This window comes from Aphelocoma coerulescens, assembly GCF_041296385.1.
Source record: "Aphelocoma coerulescens isolate FSJ_1873_10779 chromosome Z unlocalized genomic scaffold, UR_Acoe_1.0 ChrZ, whole genome shotgun sequence".
NCBI lineage: Eukaryota > Metazoa > Chordata > Aves > Passeriformes > Corvidae > Aphelocoma > Aphelocoma coerulescens.
In genome coordinates, this window is record NW_027184085.1 from 23,149,093 (window position 1) to 23,176,120 (window position 27,028).

Here is a 27,028-nt window from a genome sequence, read left to right on the forward strand (position 1 = left end):
ATATTTATACAGAACAACTATGTATGTACAGAGGCAGCCACGTAATTTGCCACAGGGTATTCAGGTGAACACAAACAGCACCAGCAGCTTGGCAGTTCCAGATGGTCTGGTAGTGGGAATGTGTGTATACATACAGGATTCATGCACAGAGTCTGCCCACTGTCTGGCCCATGGATCTCAGTCACCTATGTTGTTGGCACCTGGACAAATGAGCCCCTACGGCTGTAGCCCTTTTTTGTCTGCTGGTACAAACACCTATACACATATGAATGCCTCTAAACCAGGGCTCTTCTGGTTTCTCAATAGCCGCTCCCTCATGGACTCGCCTTTGGACACACAGGTATGTGTAGCTATGCGCACATACAACTGGACCTGACCAGAGCTTCCTTTCTCCTCTACTATCTAAACCCCTGTGGTTATGCCCATGGGTACAAACACCCATGGTTCTTGCCCCTAGAGACCTACAGGCCATGGGCTTTCCTTGGCAGCTGGATGGGACTTCACTGGTCTGTGCCATAGCCAGCTCCTCCTGTGGTCTCGCCCTTAGATGCTCACTTCCACACCTACTTCCTACCTAGGCCACTTCACCTACTTGGACACCTGCACCCGTTCCAGTCGCTGGCACTGCAAACACGTTGGCTTGTGCTTGGTTTCACATGTTCTGGTCTCTTCAGCTACACACACGCTCATGGACCTTCTGGCCTGTGGTCCCAGCCCAGGTGTTGGCAGCCAGACCCTCAATTGTTCCAGATGCTGCCCACCCTGGACTTAGAGATTCCTATGGCTTGATGTCACATTCCAGTTGCTGGAGTTGTACTTAAGTCCCCTCATTCCTGGTCTCTCTAGTTGCTGGTGCCCATGGACGCAGTAGCCCTCCAGTCTGTGGCCTGACTCTAGCTGCAGGCACGTAAATGCATCTTCGTGCTGAATAAAGAGTACCTCACCAAGGAAAACAGTTCAAAATTAAATTTAGCAAGTCAATGCAACAGGTTGTGCTATTCACATGCAGGGAACAGAAGGATAGATGTACCAACTATCAAACTGTTCAGATGTGTCCAGCCATCTTATCCCTCTGTTTTTCCCTGACTTAATCCTTTCCAGATTACGCAGATTTCCCTTGCTTCTCCTTCACTTTAGTTCTTCCCCAGAACATCCCATGTCTTGTCTAAAATAACTGTCTTTCATCTATGTCCCACGTCTGTACATGTAAAGACCTTCAGTGTGAAAGGTGCTCTGGTGTTTGTTGACTCATGGTGGTTTTAATGCCTGGGCACAGGAGCTGAGGCTCTCCAGAGGTTTTTCTGGGAGGAGTGTGGCAGTGTATCCTTTCTACAAGTCGTAAATATGGTTTCCCTCCTATTACTGTGTTTCTCTCTGCATCTCTGAGCTGATGGTTCCTGTCATGGGTTTGGGAAAAGCTAGAGCAGGGTGTTGTGTGCACACATCCCTCCATCCCCTTTGTCTCTCTGTGCTCCTTTGTGGATGTGAAGATGAGGTCTTAGCACATAACATTAATTAGCAAAAGGCTTTCACTGATTATATTTTATGGACCTTTTCTCCTATTTTAGAACAAATAGACAGTTACGTGAATTCACATGTCATCTTCTATACTGTAGTTAAATTCCCTCATTACTCGTTTTTCCACCACTTAATGCTAACATATTTGTGCAGGAAGAGACTGTTAGACTGAAAAGAAACCAGGACATTCAGTAAAGCCATCTGACAAATTTCTTTATTAATTTGAGTTAGATGACAAGTTTAGGTTTTAGTGTAGGTGTACTTACAACCATCTACTTAGACCTTTTCTGTCTCAGGAGCCTTTATCGTGGTCCATTTTTTGATATTATGAGAAATTACTGGATGTCAGAATCTTAGTGCATTGATCCTGTTGCCTGAAAATGTTTTGCCAAATTTTTCCCTATTCCTAAGAGTTCTTACCCAAATATGTCTGTACAAATTACTGCAATGCGGGAGCATAAAATACATAGATTTATCTGAGTAACCATCAGAGTAGCTCAGCTGGTTAGAGCATGGTGCTAATAAACCAAAGTTGTGAGTTCCATTCCTGTATGGGCCATTCATTTAAGAGTTGGACTCAGTGGTCCTTGTAGTCCCTTCCAACTCAGAATATTCTGTGATTCTGTGACTTTGTATCCGTGTGAATTTCCTGCCCAGAAATGGCTGCTATTTTTGTTTTTTTTAAACCAGGGCTGAATGCTCTGATGCAGAAAAATGGAGATGAAGAAGTGGTATAACATGTTAATTTATTTGAAGAGAAGCAAAGGGCATCTTATTGTTTACAGAACTGCCTTTTTTTTTTTTTTAAGTACATGCTGACCTCAGCTTGATTATGTGCATCAAGTCATGGATGGTAAGGATACAAAAAGTGACCTAATAAACAATCGGTGGTATAGAACAAAAATAAGTCTTCATCAATAATTCATGGATTTTGATGTGGTTATATTGATAAATTAATTAAACAAATCTGCCTGTGTTCCTCAAGCCTAATGTGCCCCTGTTATGATTAGCTTTATAGAACAGAGCATTTTAACATTGAATGAAGGTAAATGGTGAAAGAATAGTGTAGTCACGAAGCTCTGAGTGCTTCCATTTCTAGTCACAGAATGGTTTCAAGGAAAGGAGGCTTTCTTTGCACACCTGCAGTCATTCAGTGCACAGGCCTCTTGTGGTCAATGTTGATTGCTACTTCTCTATGACTGAACAAAAAATAATTTAGTATGGTGTAACCTTCTGTGATTTAATACTATGTTTTTTTTGCCAGAATTGGCACAAAGATAGATCTTCTGATAGTGACAGTAATTATTAGCACAGCTGTAGTTGAGGGTCTTTCAGAATTTTTCATTATAAACCCCAACAGGCAGTTTACTACTCAAATGTAAAAAAATGTTTTCACTGCTTCCTGGGTATGTAGTGGTCATGATGGGGTAAAGTGAACTAAATTGAATACCCTCCTCCCCAAAATCATAATGAGGTTTTCTTAGTCTTTGGAAATTGCATCCTTCATAGTATGCTTATATTGGATCTTTTGAATGCTTATAGTCATGCAGAGGTGAATCTAACATCCTTTGTTTCCATCCGAGACAAATGTTCTTTTAATCAATTTGAACAGTGTAAGTTACCACACTTCAGCTGTAAGTTATATTCACTTTCAAATGTGTTAACATAATTGATTTTGAATTTCAGGGTAAAATAAAATGGACTTGTTGAAATTCTTGGCTATTGCAATTTAACCTATTTTATATAAGAAAAAAAATAAGGTGTGCTCAAGTGATCAGTTTCCCCATGTCAACATCTTACATTATTCAAGTCTTAATTTGCAACTTAATAATATAAAGCAGTACTTTGTGTTATTAGCCTTCACCTGTCTGTTTCATTAATTAGGTAGCATTGCAGCACCTCAGGTGTTCTGTAGAATATTGGAGAAGCACATGGGTGCTCCAGGAATCTGGAGCTTTTTCTTCAATGAAGAAAATGTTGATAAAAATGTGAAACCTAGAAGTTAGTTTTATAGAATTCTAAAATTTTCTCATAGTGATGTTCACTGTGGTTTTTCTTTTCAGATAAAAAAGCTTGTGTATGTTTATCTGATGCGCTACGCAGAGGAGCAGCAAGATCTAGCATTATTGTCCATCAGTACTTTCCAGCGTGCTTTAAAAGTGAGTGATTACTAAATAACATTTTATAGGGAATTCTGAGCTGGGAGCACAAAAATAAGAACATCTGTGTAAGTGTAGTATGGTAAACTTAAGCATGTAAACATCTACATCTGATAAAGTAGTTTCAAGTTACGTGATTGAACAAGTTTTTCTGACCTCAAACCTTATCAAGCAGCTAAGTAAGCCTGAAAGAAGTAAAGTTACTTCACTAAAGAAAAACAGCAGAATGGTGCTTTCAAATCCATATGCAAAACATTTCATTTCTGGAATGACTTTTCTCGGTGTATATATATATATAACTTGTGTATATGGAAAAATGACCCCGTTGTTACCATGAACCACCTGTGTTCCTTTTAGTTTACATAAAAAAAAGAGCTTTGTGTACAACAGAGAATTGAAACATAAGGAAGACAGTAGTACCTAAATTAAAATATTCAGTATCTTGCACATGGTACTTTTTCATTAAAAGCACTGAAAAAATAGCATTTTGTACTCTTTTGTTTCAAATGAGATAACAATGAGAAATGGGATTAGACAGCAAAGTTTAGGATTGCCTTTGAAATGGGACTGTGGAGAGAAGAAAGATTTATTAAGTTTTTGTTCTGAAATTTGGCCAGTTTCTATATTAAGACTGGGTTTTTCTTGTACCCTTCTTGTACCCTAGGCTCATTTCTGTTATGTCACTTAACCCACACCTTGCATCTTGTTGGAAAATGTTACAGTGAGAGCATGTGTTGTGCAGCTGTAGGAGGATCCCACATCAACTAGAGGGTTTTCTGCCCCCTTCCCTTGAACTTTCATCTCAATGTCACATGTACCACCTTTACTATCTCTTAACTGCCATGAAAAGCTACAATTCAGATGACTTTGTATCCAGTGTTTTTTGTGATTTATGTATACAGTGAACACTCCACATAGCATTGCGCTTTTAAAAGCTGTGGGTAATGAGAACAAAAGGAGGAGTGATAATGTTGGGGCTGAGGAGCAAAAAAATAACTGGTGGTATGGCAAGGGAGTAGACACCAAGCTAGTAGAGATTGTCAGCAACTAAAGAAATGACTAAGCCTGCTATGAAATATAGGTGTCTGTTCATTTTTTGTAATGTTTTGTTTCTCAATTTGTGATGATTATAATTCGGCTTTATGTGTGGAGATACATTTTTTTTTTTTACCTTCCCCTGTGGAAAGAACTTTTTATTTTAAACTTAGGTCACTGCAGATGAGCTTTGCAAACTCTGGTAGAAACATGATATTTTTCCAAAAATGGTCAAATAAAGGGCTTTCACCATCCAGACACTTACTACTTAGAAGCTTCTAAGATGAAGAAATTTTGAGATCTTAGATGAATTGATAATTAGGTAATACCAGTCTGAAAATATGTGTTAACCTGCTCTCAGTCCTTGGGAGAAATGTTCTTTGGGAGATTGCATTCTGTCAAGACACTGTACAGTACAATGAGTTAATGATGCTGCAATTTCACTTTGCTGGATTTCAGAGGATTTCAGTAGTTGATTAAGCAACATTTTTCTCTTGTGTTCCAAGCCAATGATAAATGGATAAAGTTTACATAACAATTCATCCAAATACAGATGTGTTGGATCTCCAAGCTAACCCTAGTATTGTAAAAAATGACCAAGAACTGGGGCAAAACAAGACAGGATAAGAAACAGAAAAAAGCCTCAAAACATTTACCCTGATATTTTGACATGTTTTTTAAAATTGTTTTTGTTACTAGCTTCAGTTTGTATCTTGCAGTAAAGTATAAAATGGATTTGTTGTCAAGAACTTGAGTGGGAATGTCACAACTGAGAACAATGTTTTGTTTGACATTTCTTAAATATAAGTAATAAAATTGAGCTAGTGTGTCTTTCAGAATATCTGAATTCCACTTGGACTGCAGCAAATATATCAGATTATTAAATAAAATATTCAGGTTTTTAATCCATAATTTACATATTGTACTTTCCAAACCAAAATATGGTAATGCTTTCCTTTGTAAAATTTTCAGATTTTCATAATATGTAATGTTCTCTTTCTTAATTTGTTTTACCTTTTTTTTTGTTGTTTTGGATATTTCTTTGTGTGAAGTGTGGCACATTTTATTATTAGCATGGCTAAATTCACTTGCAAGTTTGACTCAGAAAGGTTTACGTTTTAATGTGTCCTCACTAATTAGTGTAAACACAGCAGCGAATTTAATGGGTTTTTTCTTCACTATCTTATTTTATTTCTCCTCTTCACTCCTGTTCCTTAGGATCCTAATCAGTTAATCCGTGCAAGTGCTTTAAGAGTTCTATCCAGTATACGTGTCCCAATTATTGTTCCTATTATGATGCTTGCTATTAAGGAAGCCTCTTCTGATTTATCTCCTTATGTGAGAAAGAACGCAGCCCATGCAATCCAAAAACTGTACAGGTGAGTGATTCTGGCAATTACTGAAAAAGAATTTTATAATAGTTGTGGGCTACGTTTATAAAGACTACTGTGAGTTTGGCATGTTTCAGATCCATTTCTTCAGAAGTATAGGGTGGGGGTAGACATTCTGTCACTCAGCTGGTTTGCTTGTTATTCAAGCAATTCTCTTGCTTTCTAGACTAACAGGGTAATTATAAAGAGATACAATAAAACCTGATGCACTATATTTTGTTTTTTAATATACCAGTTATTTTCATCTATGTAACAACTGTTTGGATGGGTATTCTCAGAATCTAAGATTTCTCTGTTTCAAGTCTTGTGTCTTTCATCCTGAGGCATTTCCCTGAAGGTAGTTTGCAGCACATGTGACAAAAGAATGCTAACTTCTAGAAATTTTATCTGTGCAAGTCCAAATCTTTCAGATCTTCCTCTTCTTCTTCAGAAATCCTTGCTGTGGAAGAGTTCTTAAAAAGACGTGGGCACTGGTTTGCAGAGATGGGGTCAACAGAACCTGTACCTTTGCAAAACATCTCCGGGCATTTATTTTACTACTTACTTCACTTTTATTTTATCTGTGCCAAAAAGGGGAGGTTGAGCGATGTTAGAGGTTCTGAATCAGGTAACCACCTAGTCACAAGGCGGAGCATGTGTTCCTAATGGACATATACACCCAGATAGATACACAACACACATACACGCAGCTATCTATACAGATCGGCAGAGACAGAAATGAGCAATCATGCAGACAATAGCAGCACCAGCAGCTTTACTCTGGTGCTCTCTGGCTGATCAGAATACAGACCTATTAGCATGCCTAGATGTGTACGATATGGGTCCCCAATAATAATCTCAGATGCTCAGTATTTCCAGTAACAGGCTTTTGATCCCCAGTCTCCCAGTCAGTGGCACATGCAAATGCACAGTGCCTGCAAACCTTCTGCACTTCCTGCTACAGACTCCCTCAGGCAGGTGTGCACATGCCCAGACCTTTCACTTGAACACTATGAATCCCGCAGTATCTGGATTTAGACACAAAGGCTGTGCTGTAGGAGGCCCATATACCTTATCTCCACTTCTCTTGCATTAGGTGGAGAGGAAGTGGGGAGAGAAACAGAGAGATTAAGACACTCAAATGGGTATCTGAATAAACTTCCAGACCTTAGAGTCTCTCCAGTAATTGACCTGGATAGCCTGGGCCCTCTGGTAGACACAATTTCCAGTTATTGCACTCAAACACACACAGAGGTGTCTAGCCTAGATCTATGGCCCCACTTCAGTATCTGGCTTCCCAAGGCATGTAGTCTGGTTTGGTATTCTCAGGCACTCACACACGGACATAAGTACTTGCTCTGGTTGCTGGTGCTGCAGTTGTACAGGCCCGTATATCCCATGGTTAAACTCCAGCTTAGATCTGTGTATCATACATGTACACAGAATAGAGACTGCCTGTGTAGTCATCAGGTTCACAGCAAGGATAGATAAGTGTACTGAGCAGCAAAGCATTTGCATACAACTGGCTTCTTTTATGCATCTCTCCATTTTCCTGGTTTTGTTCCTCCCAAGATCTTTTAGATCCCTTCATTTCCCTGCCTTTCGTTTCTCCCATAAACATCCCACAGTAAGTATTGTATGATCCCAAAACCTCTGTCTGGCATTGCATAGTAAGTTTTAGCCCTGTAACTAGTAATATCCCTAAGTCTTAAAGATGCTCTGGAGATTCTGCCTTATGGTGTGTTCATTTCAGGACTGTAAGGCTGATGTCTTATCCATGGCAGCTCTCTGACAAACCTGGGTAGAGGCTCCTTCCTTCTGGTGATCTTTATTTATTTATTTTTTCTGAGCTGAGTGCTCTCATGTGATACCCTTTTAACATGTAACCTAGCAAAAAAAAATGGATTTAAAGTCTCTTCCTGCTATTTGAGTAGTTTATTTTTCTTAGTAACTGGTTCCAGTACACAAAAACTTTTTAGCCTGAATTATTCTCTATACATAGAATGTCCTTTTTTGCTGGTTTTTTTTTCCTGATAGTATCAGAACTCTGTGGAGGAGTTCAGCAGGAGAAAATGGTCCGTTAGTGGCAGCAAAGCACAGTAGTATCTGGTCAGCAGGCTATTTCAAGGAATTTTTACTGAAATTGATGCTTTCATTTCTTGTCTTCATGACAGCTTGTTTTACTAGCAATTAAGGAGTTCATTGGTAATTGATGGAAAACTGGAAAATGCTGAAATCTGATGATTAAAAATGACCTTTCATCTGTCATCTAGTCTCCAGATATGACTGCATCTTCAAATATAACTTGCATATTTTCTTATCTCTGTTTCATATGTTATTCTATGCTTGTATGATGTAAGTGGTAACATATGGAAGTCATCCTTGCAAATAGAATAAGAAGACAAGTTTTATGGTAAAAGGTAGAGCACATGGTAGAAAGCACAGTAGCAGAATGTGGAGAAACTTGCCTTACCTCCTTCTACTTTCCATGAATTCCTAGTGGTAGTAAAATGGGCATGTAGCTTCCATAACAAAGGAAAACTAGTGAAACTAATGTTCTGTAAAGGTTTCCTTAATGGTTCAGAGGGCCTGTACATCCTTCACCAGTTTTCACTTCATGCAAGCATCCTAGGTGTCATAATGCAAGATTTCAAACTGCTGTAGCTGGAAATTCCTCCTTACCTGGACTAGATTAAACTTCGTGATTACTTCTGAGTGGAGTTGGAGCTAAAAATTGTGTCCTTAGTAGTAGGATTTTGGACCTGGTTATAAAAAGCATGTGAACTTTTATTTTCATATTTTCAAAACTTACTTGTACAAATGCTGTCTCTGATAATGCTGGTTAACCATGGAACCAAGGCAGAGAGTGTAATTTTCTTGGTCACTGGAAGAAGCAGCAGTATTGGAAACTGGTGAAGAGGTTATCAAATTCACCTGTCCACAGGCAGACCCAGTTGGCTTGCCTGCAAGCAAGAGTAGGTAGTAGTTAACAGGCTATCTTGGCAGATGTTTAAAGAAGGTTCATGACTAGTAGCTAGACAATTCAGCAACACTGATCATACACTAGTGGCAAGGCTGACTACTGGCTTACTGCAACAAGTAAGTAATTTCACAGTACTTATTTTTAAGTTGGTCTGAATCAGAGTCCTGAAGGGGATGGACTTTTGATATAAAGGTCACTCAAGAGTTAATATACTCTCCTACATCTAGCTACTCTGTCTTCTGCAACCATTTGAATAAGAAGCAGTAACAGTTTATTCTAATATGTCTGTATGCTTCATTTGCTTTTTTGGTTTTCCCAGCTTCTCTGACTGTTTGATAGTTCTGTATTTCAGTTAGTGCTCTAGTCAGGGTTCTGGATGCAGGTTCGATACTCCAGTCTTCCTTATATTTAGTGTCATGGGTTTTGGATGGCTGTCTGCCCTAGAAGAGCTTGTTTATTAGTAGTTCCATCAATCCTAACAGCAGGAAGCTTATGTATCAAGCAGAAAATATTTCAGGCATAGTCTGAACAGCAACATTTGTGTCCAATGCAATCAACATTGCCAGGTATGTTGAAGTAATTTCATCACTGAAGATGTCAGACATTTTGCTTATTTCACTTAAGAGTGCACTTCGAAGATATTAGTAGCTTCTGTCTATCAGTTGAAAACTGTGCTGTGTTGGCAGTGAGGTTTGGAGAAGGACTACTTAAAAGTCCCATCAGTGGTATTACAAGATTTCATACTAGTACTAGATGCTGTAATGGGAGCAAACCACAGAGCTCTTTAGCCTCTTCTTTTATTTGCACTCTGAAAAGGTCCCTTCCTTGTCTAAAATATCAGGACAGTGGAGGGGGAGAAATGTAAATTCAGTTACTGGACACCTTACTGAAGACTTTCTTGATCACATAACAAAAATGCTTTTGCTCAAGTTTTTTAGCTGTAAGCACTCTTTTCTCTCTAAATTCTCTGCCAATTTTGAAAATTTGGAATAAGACCTATTTGAAAGACTTTTGTCTTTTCCTCTGAAGGTTCAGGTCCTTGGCAGAAGATGCAGTAAAACTCCTTCTACAAAAATAGAAGTTGGAACAAAAGGTGATCATGAAAGTACATATGGAACAATGTACTGTTACTTTGCTTATGATGATAGTGGCTTCTAACAAAGTTTTGTTACCCATTTTGCATGTTCTAGTATTGCTAGGTATTAGAGCCTTAGTGAAATAGTACTCAGCTAGATAATAACTTTGTGAATCTGTACCTGGAAGGATACACTGTGTATTAGGACAGTCCATCATTCAGCATTAAAACTGAAGTACTTAATAATGACCAAATACTCTCTCACTTACCTGTAATTGTATCCAGGTTGAAATGACTTTTCAAAGGCATAGAACTACACATCTCTATGGGTCTTTGTACTCAACTTTCTATTTTCTTCTGACTTGGCTTTAAATTCTTCTATGCTGTATGGATACATGAAAAGGAAGCAACTGGAATGAAAAGTTGGTCCTCACTTGCCTAAGATGCGGGTTTGACAATAGTGGATATCTCTGGCAAATTTTTCTCTGCTCTTGTAATGTGAAAAGATACTACAAAGGTTGTTCCTTGCAACTTTTGTTTTTCCTCTGCTTTTGCTATTTATGTAGCACTTCAAGCAGTCTATTTTTCATTAGCTTGCGCACCAGCTTTGTATAGGTACACTTGAATACAATGTCCACATTTTTGAGTTCCAGTACTTCTGACTAAAATTAGTAGTTAACTTAAAAGTGGTTGAAGTCTTACTTGAAGCTCTGTGTTGATAATTAGATAATAAAAGTATCATTCTTCTCTGTCCAGATGTTCATTCACCACTGAATTATATTTATACTGAAATTCATTCTGCAAAAGCAGTGAGAACTTTGTCACTTAACATCTGAAATTCAGTCAAGTTTTCTGTGATGTTGGTTGGCCTGTCTTAATGTTTCTTAGATCCTAATTTTTTAATGAGTTTAAGTTTCCTATAGAACACACATAAAGGATATAAGATAAAATAATATTTATTACTTAATTTTACACTCCTAACTTATTTTCAGTCAAGTTCTTTTCCAATGAGTTCTTTGGAATACTTGATTTTTCTGGAAGTGGTTTCTTCAATGTTCTTTGTTCCTGGTTTTTGTCTAAAGGTCAAAAAACCAAACTTGCTTTGATTTTGGATATGTCTGACCAAATTAGTTAAAATAATTTTATTTTTATTTCTAGTCTTGACCCAGAGCAAAAGGAAATGTTGATTGAAGTGATAGAAAAACTTCTGAAGGATAGAAGTACGGTAAGAAACAGTTTTTGTGACACATGCATATATTTTTAAAGAGTGTACTCCTGAGACTCTCATTCAGCAGTAAGTAATATGCTTTCCTAACCCTTGCCAATGTGGTTTTGTATGCTTTTAGACAGAAGTATCATTGTGTATTTATGCATTTATAGTATGACTGTAATAGTGACCATCCTTTAATAAGATGTAATTTTACTTGCATTATAAATCTGTTAATTAATGTTTTTGTTGGCCTGTGTTTTATGTATGCTTCTTTAAACTTTATTTTGAAATTCAAAGTTATATAATAATATGAATCAGTGTGCCAGTGTTTATCTATAAATTTTCATGTGCACTTTTTCATTGGGAAATTAGTTTAATAATTTCAATTAGTTTCTAGTACTGTAAGAATATATTGTGTTTGATGCACAGTGTGCCTATTGACATCCATCTATCTTGCAGTGTGTATAGTTATTAAAAAATTGTATTTGCCATGGAGTTGTTTATTCTTGCCAGTATCTCCACTTCCGGTCTTCTGGCATAATTTCTGTAAATTTAACACTCCTATTATATTTTACCTGTCCTATGTAGCTACAGGTTTTCCATATGAACTCCTGGATGTCTCACAATGGTCACACACTTTATTTTGTTTTATTTTGCAAATAAGTTTCCCACTTGTATCTAGAAAGGTAACTGATCAAAGAATCAAAGTTGGATTTCAAAGAGAAACCTGATTTGTAAATTAAAATGTTCTCTTGTTCCTCTTGTTCAGGTCACTGATTTAATGAACGTAATCCTTTTTGACTAAGTGAAAGTATTAATAGGTACTAGATAGTGTGTTACTTCATCTCCTATTTGCCAAGTGTTTTTGTAACACATACAGCTGTATCCTGCATTGTTGTAGCACAGTCAAGGTGTTCAGAGCATAAAGGGTGCTGTTCTCTAAAAGACATCCTGCAACTTCCACTGAAGGGTTACTGAAAGAGGCGTGTTAGAGCTTAATGGCTCAGCAGACAGTTAGTTGACAGAGGCCTTTGAGCTTGTATGAAGTTGCACATGCAGTGGTTCTTCGTGTATTTTTTGTTGTGGTTCATGCTCATGGTATACATGCAATCTGTGAATATGGGATTAGATTGTTAACATATCTAGAGGAATAAAGGGCTAAAAAATACCACAAAAAAGTAAAATCCCTGAGTTTTTACTCTGTTTCCTAGGCCTTATTCCATATGGTAAATGGTTATCCCACACCAAGTCATTTACACATTTACTTCAACAGAAAAGTATAGAGTAGGTTTGGGCCTTCTATCTCCTTGGCATTTGGAATTACTTTTAAGGAGACAATGGGCTCGTTGCCTAGTATGTGCTACAATTTTGGTGCCTCCCTGACGCTGAATATTGGACGCCATATTTATGAAGATACCAGTGAAGCAATAGCTAAGATTATATACTAGACTCGGGTCTTCTGCATTTGTTTGGAGACATACATGGTTAACAACTTTTTGCTCCCTCTGATCCCTCTGTCTATTCCCTAGTAAGGGATTCCAGCCCTGATTCTAGTCTGGGCTGACATTTCAGCTTCAAAAGTCTTACTCTTTTGAGAAGTAATATGAAGACAAATTATTTCAAAAAGAAAACATACAGATCTCTCTTTAAGACTCTCTGCATTGAACTAAGTGTGCTCTTTGACCCTAGACAGCTTGTGGTGGTCTAAAATAGATTAGTCTCTCTTTAATCTTTCATAGCTTTGGAAGGACTAGTCTAGCATGGCAAAGCTTTATCTTAGGTAGTTACCTTTTGTCACGTACCACTGAATGTTCCCAGAAAGCCTCCACATTTGCTAACAGAACGTGAGTAGTGCACAAGTGTTTTGTTAGCTGGTTATTCCAATCTGAATAAGCTTATTCTTTGCCCCTAATTGGAAAACAGCAATTTGCTCACAGTGGGGAAATCAAGAGTGCCATTTGTAGCTAGTTTCAGCCTTTAAAATTGGAGGAGGTGCAGCTGCTTATAGATGGTGGTCCTTAAGTACAGGTGTGTACATACGTTGCCTTAGGCTGTCAACTTTATAGATCTTAATGAGGCTGCATCCTGGGGAAATTTGTGTTAATTTGATTCATCTTTTTGAATTCTTTAAGGGAAGCTGAACTTCATACACTTAGACTCAAAGAGAAAGCTCCAACATATATTAAGAAAAAGACAAGTGCTTTTAGAAGGTATTTTGCAGTCTTGCTGAAGAAAGTTGTCTGTTTGCTGCCATAGGAATTCTACAAATAGGACCAAACTGTAAAACAACAGCTATTGATCATAGACTTATGAAGTGTTTGTATTAGATCAATGGTATGTCTCAGCTTTTTGAAGCTTCTGTTGCCTGTTTGACAGTCAAGGTGCCTGAAATTTGTAGGGTGATAATGTGGAACTAGAACTATAAATGTTTACTCCACACTGATCTTTGTATTCCTTCTATTTAAATGCATGGCAGCTGTTCCCTTACATTAACATTAGTTGTCATTTCCTGCTAGCTCTAATCTAATGTCAGCAAAGCAGTTTGTTTCATTAAATAGTGTTTTTACCAGAGTGGGAGAATCCTAGTGACTTAGTTGAGTATCAGTGGTTTTCCACCTTTTTTTCACTTGATGGAAATGTCAGGTTACTTTTGGCACTTCTGTGCACTTAAGGGCTGATAATTGTCAGACATGCCATAACATTGTATGTTAACCCCTGGATCTGAGAAAATCCGCTGTTGACTGATTATTGATTATTTTGATTAATTTTTTAAGTGTATTGGTATTTTTTGGTATTTTTTCTTTTTAATCCATTTGATTTTTTTTTTTTTGCGTCCACTTGGTTTAGACATGTTTGGAGGGAGAATGTAATTAGTAACATTGACTATCTATAACAGTCTAATATTATTCAGGTGATATTTGAGACTGCACTTTAATGATAAGTAAACTTTTACTCAAAATCTGTTTATTTTTTGTAGCTATTTGACCTCTGGCAGGATTTTTGAAACTTAACTGCTGTAATCTCTATGTTAGAGATAGAATAGCTAATAAATATAGATGCCTCTAAATTTCTGTAAACCAGGAAGGTTTTTCAGAGAGAGCATGCCATTGTGTGTTATTAATGCAGTTGTTGTTGCACAGAAAAGACACAATGTATTTCAATTATCCAGAGTCATTTTACATTTGAAATAGCAAGAAATTATGAGGATGGGAATTTTACTATAGTAAAATTAAGCCCCTTTTCAGGCAGAATAGGATGTATTTTTGTTTTTAGGTCTGATTCAGTGGTAAATTTTACTATAAGCTGAGGTAAGCAAAACTTAAAATGAGATGAGGTCTAACCTTAATCCAGCACTTCATTAAAATTTCTGGTGAGATAAATGAAAAATCACTCTACTCCTTGAGTGTCTTAACACAAAGATTCAATTAAAACACAAGCATTCAGTTAACCTAAATTGCAGAATTATCAAGTGCAAGCCATTGTTAACATACCATCAAGGGTAGCTAACTAGAAATTAGAGTCTATCAACAAATCTGTGATTTTGTGCAAGTGTATTTAAATTTTGAACAGATAAGATGTTTACAAGTATTTTTATTATTGAGGCTTATAAACTCCTAGCTGTGTTTTTACCCTTGCTTTACAAGTACCTCACATTTTGATAAGCAGGTACAAGAGCATGAATATCTGCTCCTTTTGTTTTTCTAGTAATTCTAGATAACTGAGAAGCTGATGCAATTTCATGTAGAAGGGAAGATAAGAGCATGCTTGTATTCTATGCTAAAACGATTGTCTCTGAAAGTAAATGGCTAGTCATGTGTGAAAGTATAATTGGGTGTTTTAGAACAAACTAGTTTCCTTTTCTTTTTAGTCAATTTTGTCTTGTGTCACTCTAATTCTGTTTTTTCTATTCAGTGATAACCTAGCTTTGATGCACAGGGTTTAAGGCAAGATTTGTTGCCTAAGTTTCTTTTGGAAGAAAAAGATACTCTGAGGGACTGTAGCTACCAGCTTGTGTATTTTACAATGCTGTGTAAACAACAATGAAAATTAGTTTCATTAATGATATCTGAGTTACAGAAGGTAAAAGAAAAATAAAATCCATGTTGGTATTGAAAAGGAGTCATGCCTGTTACCCAAACCTGTAAAGCAAAAAGAGCTTGTGACTTATATTCCACAGTCTAAATTAAAGTATCCCAAAATATATTAAAAGCTGCATCTATAAAGGAAATGCAGAATGTAGTTGGGATGTGGTTGTATGGATGATGGGCATATTAAAAACGCCAAAATTTATTGCTGATTTACATCTGTAACTTTGATCAGATTTTATTCTGTTTGGGTACATACCTCTGTTATAATGAATTTATTATTCTGTTCTGGTGTGATAATTTACTATTAATAATAACATGCAACTTAGTATTAACTCTAATACTAAGGGATTTTGGGGATGAAAAGACCTTATGCAAATATGTGAGTATAGAGATTTCTTTTGCAGCTGCATGGCTACTAGATGAAGTGCAGGTGCTTTCTCAGTGACATTCCTTTGATTAAAAAAATCATCCTTGGAATTGATGATGGCTTGGCGATGAAGATCTTACTCTTTTACGCTAAAAGCAGTGTATTTGGGCATAATGGGAAAGAAAGCTGGCACTCTTCTTTTCAACAGTAGTCTTCAGTTAATAATGTAGTATTTCAGTTAAAAACCAAATGTGTGAGTAAGAAAATGTTTTCTTAACTTACTGATTTCATGTTGGTAAATGCTTCACTTTTGTGGAAAAAAATTACTGAGTTTGTGCCGATGTTTTGTTGTGATAGATCTATTATCCAGCTATTAGAAGATAAATGACTGATCTTTTCCACTTTCCTTGCCTCCAGAAAATTGAAATAAGAAGGGGAATATCATTTGGGCTGTATGATTAGGGCAGGTGGGGTGGCCATTAATTTGAGAGAGAAGAATCTTGGCAGCATGGGCCAACTTTCACTGTATTATCAATCAAACCTCGATGCACTTCTTGTGATGACCCAGCACTCTCAGGTTTTCGCAGCGTTAATTAGAATTCATGACAAAATAGATGCAAGGAAACGTTTTGTACCCTTCATAATTTTATAGAAAATTTATTGTTATTAGAGGAACCATTTGCTTAGTGTGATTTTTTTCATTACCAGCTTGTCAACTATCTTAGATAATCTGGAGAAAATATGAACTCCATAGATTGGGTGTCACTTTTGTTGATGGTTCATATAGTTTACCTTGGAGCACAGCTAATGGCTGAAGTTCATAGCAACAGCACAGAAAAATGTGGCACCTAGTGGAAGACAAATGAACCATGTTTATTGCTTTAATATAAAAAATACATAAATGGAAAGCAGCATTTGAATGTGATGAGCTCATTGCTAGTTTTGTTGGAGTGATTTATATTTTCTCTTTATACAAAAAGCTACTATTGACACAGTGAGATGGAAATTAACTGACTGTTTTTTAGAAACCGGTATTTTTTGGTTTTATATTCTGATTGAATCATTTTGTTTTAATTTTAAATACTTTTATGGAATGTTGAGCATTTAATAAACAAAGATTATTAGCTGTTCCACTGATGTTTAGATATATAGTGGGATCATACTATAGGGGAAACAGTGTCAACTAGAAAATAATCTCTTATTAAGAAAACATTAGGAAATTTTCTCAGTGAAATCCTCTTGTTACCAGTGCATTTTCAGTCTGTCACATTCTTACTATTTTTTTCCACTTTCAAATGAAAAGCTTAATTTTAGAAAATACAATAATGGGGAGAGAGGCATGATCTTAATAGTGTCATGATGAATGGCAATTCCTGTATTAACTTGTTAATCTGGGGACTTGACACAGGAATAAAACGCTTGTTTATCCGATGCACCTCTTGCATTTCATAGCGTATGTTCAATTTTTTTACTAATGTCTTTTAAGCATTCACAGGTGATAGCATTCTCATTGTAAACTTGAGTAGGTGACAGATGTAATTTGAAATAAGTAATTATTTAGAATTCCTGTATTCCACTTTGACTCTTCCTTTGTATTAAGTTGATTTGTTTTATTCATAGTAACTGAGTTTTTAAAAAAACAGCGGAGTTTATAGGATATATTCTCAGTTTTAAATGATCTGAGTTAGTGTTATATGTATTTTATGCCAGCTTTCAAACTAAATCATATCCAAATGAAAGAGAAATACAGCAAAATGTGTGTACTGAACTACTAGTAGTAAAAGACAAGGGTACTCTCTCTAGAATTAGTGTTGGAAATCTGTGTCAGCCTTCACCTATGAACCTAAAAGGGTATTTTTAACCATTAGACTGTGACTATTGCAATAGTCATAAACTGATCTGTGTGTCAATCTCTCTTGTCTCTGAGATGAAACAGTTACCTACAAAAAGTCTCTCCATGTGGTCTTAAAATATTATCTCTTCTTCTAAAACTCCGTGTCTATCATATTGTCCTCTGCAAGCTAACCTTGACTGTAGTTCAGAGTTCTGCATCCTGATTAAGGGACTTCTCACTTGTCCAGTGGGAGAGCTTCTCAGCTTCTGTGGCCTAAATGAGTACCTGCTCAGGACAGATAGTGATTTGGGATTAACCACTGCCTTCTGCTGAGCTTTGAACACCCACCTGAGCATCAGCTTGCTGCAGTTTTTAATTACAGATAGGTTACTGCTGCAGCACATTATTAAGAAGAAAGTTTAGTACGGCAACAGATAGAAAAGAGCTTTTGTTTTTGTGATATGGCAAATTATTTTGGATGTAAAGTGTATTTAGCTCTATCAAATAATCAGATTTTGCTCCCTGGAATGAGTTGCATTCTTGTTGGGACCAGCAGGTACCAGTATGTGGATGAGGCTGGAGACAATAAATGCAACTTCACGTTTATTCTTATTGGTAATTCATAAAATCCCCACAGAGCCTGAGACTTGTTTAGCATAATAGCAAGACTATATTCTGAGCTGTTTTCTTTCAATTGTAATGTTGAGCGCATACTAATAAACCACATGTCAGCCAAATACAGGGAGAAAAATGTAACATATGAATATCATTGTATTTAATATTTTTCAAAAAGTACCATTTCAATAAACTGCACTTCTATTTAATTGCTTACTTTAAGTCATTGGGGAAATTATAGAGGTTGAAATGCAGATCCCTAGTGCTCAGATAGAATATGACATTAATTTGCTGCCAGAAGGCTATACTGCATGCATGCTAACTGCATACATATCAGCTGCTTCGTATAAAGTATCATCATTTTAGTTATTTGACTTAACATGTACTCTGACACAAAACAAATCTTAATTAAAGCAATTAGAAGAGAAAGAACACTAATCCCAGGCACACAGTTATATGTCCTTTTAAGGCATGGTCAGCTTTTAATTTTTTCTCACAGTTAAAGTAACCCGCTGACAGAATTTTAACTGGAACTCCAATATATGTTTCCTCCCATTATTTTAAAAGAAAATACCCAGGCAGAAGGTTTTAGTAATCTTTGAGGTGTTAGAATGTTGATAATCTATTTAATTTTCTCATTAAAGGAAAGCTATGTTGCAGTCATAGTATGAGGTTCTTTGTGTATGAATAAAGAGATATTTCTTATGAAGGCAAAAAATTGTGTGAGAACATGGCAGCATATAAATGATGCATTCCTGCAATTATGTAACTGTTAAGGAAGTGCTGAACAACATGCAGAAATTATTTTTGCATTCTTTGGAGAAAAGTTCAATTCTGTTGTGTTGCTGATTTTTATGCCCTTTTTGGGGGGGTGGGGAATGTATTCATGAAAATCTAAATACAAAATTTTATGTGACAGTTAATTTTGCCATATTGAGAGGGAAGTTTGAGTTCCACTAATACCCAGGGAACTTGCCCCAGCTCTTCTTTACTTTGAGCAGGCCAGTGTTGGTAGAATTCCAAAAGATCTTGCTGGTCATATGTTTTACTTCTTGTTGTTTCCTGTTACTTCTGAGTTAATTGCAAGTTCTCTGTTAATTTATTTGGAAGCTAAATCTGTAAGAAAAAAAAAATTATGCTTACATTGCACTGTGTCTTCAGGGCTGGGAGCTAAGATTTATGTGTGTAATAGAAACAGTCAGTGTTTTCTCTGTTCTAATAATCTTACCGCAATTCTATTCTAAATAAGATACCATTTCTATGGGCTTATTTTTTGTTGTTGCTGTTTTGTTTGTTTTTGCTGAATAGAAATAATTTGAAATTGCTGAGAATTGCTAGTACTAATTTTGATTCTCACTTGTGGTCTAACTGTAGAGCTAATACTGACCTTCTGGTTTATATTTTGTTTTCTAGCTGGTAGCTGGGAGTGTGGTGATGGCATTTGAGGAAGTGTGTCCAGATAGAATAGATCTGATTCACAAGAACTACCGAAAGCTCTGTAACTTGCTGGTTGATGTGGAAGAGTGGGGTCAAGTTGTTATAATCCACATGTTAACTCGATATGCACGTACACAGTTTGTAAGTCCATGGAAGGTAAGTTTGCGACTTCTTAAATTACTGTTTCGAGCCTGCATTCTGAATTATTTCCATTGTTGGACTTACTTAGTCTTTTAAGATGCATTGCTAAGGAGACTTTAGTAAAAATAGAGATCAAATACATAAGTCTTAGCTTGCTAAGACTTTACTAATACAAGGCACCTACCCTTCTTCAGAGCCTGAGAATTCTCCTTCCAGGGCATAACCTTTTCTTATTTACCCATGGCACATCCTGTGGGCAGCAGAGAGACTCCTTTTTCTGTGGTTCTTCGAGCCATGTCGCTTTTTACTGTAGACAATTTTATATAAGTCAAAACTAGAAACGTTTGCCATTCTGTCCTGAAACTGGGTAGACTCTACTTATATTGTAGATACCCGGTATCACTGCAGAACAAGCATTACATTACTTGTTTAGGCTTTGTTAATGTTCTGATGCACTGTGTGAAGACTTGAACATATGTATTTGAAATGTGCAATGTCAAAAAAGATGTTATTTTCATTTATATTGTGTAAATATGAGTATACTCTTTAAAATTTATAAAAAGAGGTCTTCAAAACACAAATTCTCTCACTTCTTACAGTAAAAAAGGGCACAGCTCAAGAAACTAATGCTATTAACATTGTTTTAATACAGATCTAACTGTGAATAACAATTTAAATTAAAAGACAGAATACTTCTGGAAAGAACTGTATAAAATTGCTTCACAGCTCTGGTTGTTTGCATTTATTAAAGGCTTGGGGATGTTACTAGTGTTAAGTTTTGCCATTTAATTTGAAACTCATTCATGTTTAAAGATGTACATTTTAGTGCAGATTTTTGTCATTTGATTAGCACATTAACAATTTTTTTAAGATTTCTTTTTTCAGTATTGGAATAGGGAATGACACCAGCTATCACTCTATCACTGAGTTCTTTTTAACTGTCTTTTAATATCCTTTGCCTGGGAGTCAAGACTGAAATGCAGTGCCATTCTGTGTTAATATATGTGTGATTTATTATGTGAAAATAATTATAAGGAGATATAGTTGGACAAACAGTTAAGTTCAATCTGATTTAGTTTACAATTATATTCATTCCTTCTTTAAAAAGCAGGGATTATAATGAATATAGCAAAAATGTCTGAGGTAGATCTGAAGTAGAATCGTATTTCTGCGCTACCAGTTAGATTCTGAAACACCCTTTTTCATTTCTGATGAAAATTAAATTGTTTGTAAGAACACATCTTCCCAGAAAATTGCTTAAAATAAGAAAAGTATTTTTAGATAATGAGGCATTTAAGTTATATGTTTTCCTAATGTCCTTGAGGCAAGGTTTATTACATGTTGATTATAGGAAGAAGGCAACTTGCATTCTTCTTTTTGACATTTGAAAGGAATCAAAATTGATAATCTGCTGTACCTTAAGCTACAATTCCACAGTGTGTTTCAGCCAGTTTTAGTCTGTAATTGGACAAAAGGAAAGTTGAAGGGGAGGATGACTTCCTGTCTTGGACTGAGAAGCTGGAGGTCTTGATGGGATTTGGTTTCTTTAAGACTCTGAAAAAAAGATGTTCTTTTTTCACTGAAACTGGATGTATGACAGTTGCTGCTGTGGCTTCTGCTCTAGGAATGTAAAAGGTTTGTGTGGCAATACTGCCTGTGCCAACTTAAAATTAGTCATCAGTAGTATAGTATTAAAAACACTTTGTTTTCACTTTCACAATCTTCAGTTTAAAATTTAGTTTGTCTACCTACTCAGCAATTTAATTAGCAGATTTTTTTTGGTGCTAGTTGAAATGCATGCCTTTGTCAATACATTCTTAAATGAACTCATCATACAACAGGCCATCTTGTGCAGTAGAAGAGATTTTTAATTTAGTTTATTTGCATCATTATGGATCAGTATTTAGGCTGTTTATATGTAAATGTATGATTTGAGGAACAATTAAGTGTTGACAAAGTAGATTGCAGTCATATCAATTGCAGTGCATTTTCCATAATTTTTCTAAATGACAACTTTGATGATAAATAGTGGATGCCAAGTCAAAGCCGATTATACAGTGCACTAGGAATTCATGGCGCTGTCAGGGAGAAGACCGATTGACTTTAAATTTACATATTAATGAGAAGATTTGTTAAGAGGGTGCTTGACTATAGAAAATAACAGCATATTTATAGGGCACGACACTTTATAAATAAAGCTGATGCAGGAAAATGGAAATTAAACCTATCAGATTAATAAATTCAAGGCTGCTAAAATGCATATTTGCATTTTTATTCAGTAAAATTTTCCCTTACTTTTTGAGGAACATATGTTGCTTTTGTTTAAGTTGAACTAATTCCTAGCAAGTTATGGTGTAATGTTTGGAACTGATTTATTGAGCATTTAGAAATCTAAAGAAAAGTTCTGAATACTTACCAGTTATGGAGAAAGATTTTTTTTTTTTTTTTTCAATATGCTTAAAACTGTTGCAATTACCCATTAACTAAGAATACTTAGTTTTTTATTCCTATTCCTAGCTTCTTGAAGAGTATAGTTTTTAATTCTGATTGTGAACACAGTAAGGAAGAATGTTCTTGGTTTATCCTATTTGTTTTAAAATACTTGGAGGTGCTTTTTGAATAATTACGTGTAAATAGCAGTTTAAGAATAACCCTTTTTCTATGTGAATTGTATGTATTCAGCTTTAACATATGTTAGCTGAAGTGAGACAAGATGCTCATATTCTGGAGTAAAAATACCTGCTTGGGACTAGAACCAGCCACGAGGAATTCCAGGTTTTCTGGGAAGTAACATACTTGATAGCAGATAAAACTGTGTTGTGTTCCAGCTCACATGTTTTGTCTTGCCCTTGTGGCAGAAGTTGTTGGGACTGCCAAGCTGTTTGCAAATATCTCTTGAACCATAACAGCTTGCAGCCAAATACATAAAGATGTTTAAAATAAACTTGTTGGTAGTTTTCATGAATGTATTGGGTTGCAGTCTAGGGGTTCAGGAACTGCTTTTCAAGCTGTTCAGCCACCTCTGTTTCTGCAAGGAGGTGAGGATTGCAGGAGGTAAGGACTGCTTCAGCTGTCCTTGTACACAGATTTACTACCAAACGTCTGTGACATCTGGGAGGGCATCTTCTGAAAACAGCTGACTTGATCAGAAGTTTCAATGGCCTTTGTGTAGAGCAAAATGGAGCTAGGAGCTGTAGTCCTGCAAAAAAACAGTGACTCTCAGGACTGTTCAGCTTCGTTTCAGATAATTGAAGATTACATAAGTAGACTCTCCTGGTGTTCAGTTGGGATTGGAAAAAAATGGTGAATTCAGATTGATCACGGGCTTCAGTCATTACCAAGTTCCTGATAAGTGCGTGTGAGAAACATGTCTCAAGCTTACGTTTTAGGATTAATTATTGAAGTATTGCTCAGTTTGAATTGCTCAGAATTTGGCATAATTGTTGGGCTGGGGGGAATGGAAGGGGGAATTAAGCATGAAGAAAACAATCTGAAAGAATAAGGACTTTTATGAGAAAAACATGAAGTGTCTGAATGTCTATATATTTAAAAGCATGAATCATGGAAAGTAGCCCAGCTCTCAGTAATTACAGGAAGAAACAGATTGAAAATATTTATTTTGATTGATAGTTCTGACCAAGTATTGAGGTCCCTTCTGACCTTAGCTGTTCTGGGATCTCTTTGTCTTTTGTCAAATGCTTTAAGATGTTCCCTGCTCTTGCAGTACTTTCTTAGTATCTTTTAGTTATGAATTCTTAGTGTATGCCATACAGGTAATGGTTATGTGTGATGGGATTCAGTGTCTAATGGCTGCTTAAGAAATCTCAGTAGGATCGAAAACTGCTTTAGAAATTTTATTTTTTTGTTGTTCTCTGTGTTGGGGTGTGCATTGAGGAAGCTGTAATTGTGAATTATAAAGCTTCAAGCACAGCATACAGAAAATAGTGTCTATCCTTTACTTTTGTAGAACTTGTTAATAGTGTAATAAGCATCCTGAATTAGTTCTGCTGGTTTACTGCAGAGCTTAATAAAACTTCTAAATCCTCTGCTTAGATGCTGAGAACAGAAAGGAAGGGTGTATTCAGGGTCATAGCCTCCAGTTAACTAGGTTACCTAGATAAAGCAGTAAAAATGAAACAAGTTAAAATATTTTAGAAGTATTTTGTATGTATATCATTAATTTAATAATTAATCAGCCTGAATACACGTTTCCCTTCTTTTGTGCTCCGACTCAGTAGAGAATCCACGAGTTTTATTATTCTCCTCTGCCGTAAGGAGGTGAGTAAGGAGCCATAGATACATATTTAAGAAATATTCAGAATAGCATGCAATCTTTAAGGATAAAATTAATCATGATATGGTGTGTATTACTTATTTAACCTATCATCTCAGTGAAGGTTAAATTCGGAAAACTAGTTTTAGGATGAAGTTGTCTTATGCTACTAATTTATTCCTTTCTTAGTGTATCCATCAGGATCTTCAGTCTGAATCGGGGCAGTCTGGATTCAGTTACTGTTTCCCTCTTTCTCTGGCCAGTTCTTTTAAATGCGCACAAGGTGGAGTTAATGTATAATATAAGATTCACTTATTTGAAGATACTTAGTGAAGCATTTGGGGCGTAAAATGTACTGACCAGCTATTTTACTGTCACATCAGTTTTATTTTTTCCTATCGTGTACTACTTCATGAGATGAGAATAACCTTAGAGCACTGATTTATAACAAAAAAATTACCTCAAGCTGATTGTGGAAAGTTTGGTTAAAAGAATTAATCCAGCAGAAGAAAAAATGAAAAGAGGGTTAATTTTTGGCCACATTAATTTCCTGTTTTGTTTTGCTTTGTGTCTGCTAAGCACTTACTGTTGGTATAACAGAAGTACAGTCTGCAGATAAAGATGCCATTTGTCTTTGCAGCAGAATGTATTGCTGTGGTTTCTGTCAGTTCCATGATAGAGTTGCAGTGGAACAGCAGCAGTGAGTAGAATCTATGTAGGCAGGTTCTCTAGGACATGTGTATCAACTCAAATTAAAAAAAGAAGCCCTTTGTTTTCCCACAAATTTGACCAGCAAAGTTTCCATGTTTCTATGCAGTACTGTAGTCTCATCTTCTTGACTCAGGCTGAGGTTCTTTTTATTATCAGTATATAGGATAAGAGGCATTCTAGCCATCTCTTGTGAATAAGTTGTTAAAATTGGTTTTATCTCTGTCTAGATCGTTGACTTACAGACACAAAAATTAATTGGAAGCAAACAAATATTTTTATAGAAATCTAAGTAACAACTGTGTAACTGCTAATCATTTTAAATTAAAATATCAGATGTTGCAGATCTCCATCACTCCATGAGCCACTGAAGTTTCTAGCTTTAATTTTGGCCATTTGAATACTATTTGGTCATGGAAAATTGTGTAAGCTGTATGAAATGAATGCTGTGTTAGATTACTTTGAGGCCTTCCTGGATGCCAGAGTACTCATGAATTTTGTTCTGGACATCTGTCTGTGGAATATTACTCTCTGTCTAGTAACTTGTGTGGCCTTTTCAAAATTGTACCAGGATTTTCTCTGGATAATTACAAGATTTGTAAAATAAGCTTCTTCAGCTACTTTGTGAAAGTAAATCTTTATTTAATCTTTTCTGCTGTGTGAGGAACACCTGTGTGAGGTTGGAATTCTGCTTTGAGAAAGCTTTAGACTCCTGAGTCTGAGCCTGTACACTTCCTCTGTACTATCAGGTAGAATTCTTGATTGGTTGTGGCAGCTTTCTAAAGGACCACAGGGAATATAAATATAAAATACTTCAAATTATTTGGATCGTTCATCTCTTTGATAGTGTATGCTCAAGTTTTTTGCAGTTTATGGTTGGAAAAGTGCCAGACAAGAAGACTGGGAGTAACTGAGTCCCGACTTGTAACAACATACCCTTTTATCAATAAAATAAATACACCACCAGTTGTTAGCATGAGAATACCATTAATGTGAATCAGCAGATGTTTTAAGATGCTTTCAGCTTCTTTGCCTACTTACGTATTACAGTGGAGGAGGAAAAAATCCTGTAATGCAGGATTTAATGGCCATTGATGATGTTTAGATGAGTACGTCAGACTGTCTGGTAAGGGTAGCAAACTGCCACCTTTCAGACTGCCAGTCTAAGTTAGGTATGGTTATCATTCTTCAACGATTTAAGTTGATTTTGTGTTTTAAAAATTTGAGTCTCCTAATTAACATCTTGAGCTATGGCTGTAGTCCAAATATGGTTTAAATATTGGATAAACATTTTAGTAGTTGTAAACAGTCCTAAAGCTACATAAAAATTAAAAATTATATGTTTCTATATATGGGAAATGTTCTCTTTGAATTTACGTTTTAAAATCACGTATTTTATGAGAGAACAGGAAGTTGAGGTGCTCTAGGACATATGCATGGTTTGGTGTAACTGGAGTGTGTATTCAGAACTCTAGAGTAAAGGAGAAGCACTATGAGCAATTGCACTTCTGTACAGGAACTGCACTGTGAGTGACGTGCAGTTCTGAAGATCTGGGACGTCCCTGTCCCTGCGTACCTTCTCTATAAGTCATGAGAGGTGGTGACTATTAATTCTAGAGCATGTAGTACCCTCCTCTTTGTTGCAGTCCCAAATTAACTAAGAATTAACTGGTTTTCTTCGTGGTTCACTTACTGTGCAGCCCTGTGGAAGAACATTCTTGCCTGGCAGTTGGTTTGTATTTGTTTGCTATCTTGATAGCTTATACTGCCTCTTCAGATACTTAAATTGATATTAAATTTTAACCTGGAAAAAAGGTCAAACATTTAACCAAACATCTGAATACAAATTCCACTTTAATTTTTGAATTTGAGAGTAAAAAAAGGTGAACTTTTAGCTACAAGCAGATGGTATCTTTTTTCTTTAATTTATCCCTTCAGGTTTGCTCCTTTTTAATTTTATCTTGCAATGTTTAATTTACCCCTTCCTGTTCTTTCTTTCACTCTCTTCCTCTTATGCTCTAAATGTTTTTTTCTGTTTTTTGCTTTGCATTCGTTAATCTTTGCACTGGCATCATGCCTTTTCCCCACACTATTGAAATGAGGGATTTTTTCTCAGTAAGACAAAGCTATTTTATGACTCCCTTCTGTTTTGAGGAGAATGAAACGGTTTTGAATAAATGAAAATGATCTAAAAATCATAATGGATTGTTTTAGT

The 27,028-nt window shown here is 36.1% G+C and overlaps 1 protein-coding gene across 1 annotated transcript in view; it reads left to right on the forward strand.

The window, feature by feature from the left end:
* AP3B1 (adaptor related protein complex 3 subunit beta 1) overlaps positions 1 to 27,028 on the forward strand; it is a 154,960-nt gene that overhangs the window by 21,060 nt on the left and 106,872 nt on the right. Inside the window, exons 4-7 of the mRNA XM_069001009.1 lie at positions 3,582 to 3,677; positions 5,931 to 6,091; positions 11,299 to 11,365; positions 19,668 to 19,847. Coding sequence (XP_068857110.1) covers positions 3,582 to 3,677; positions 5,931 to 6,091; positions 11,299 to 11,365; positions 19,668 to 19,847 — 504 coding nt within the window. The remainder of the gene's footprint in view (positions 1 to 3,581; positions 3,678 to 5,930; positions 6,092 to 11,298; positions 11,366 to 19,667; positions 19,848 to 27,028) is intronic.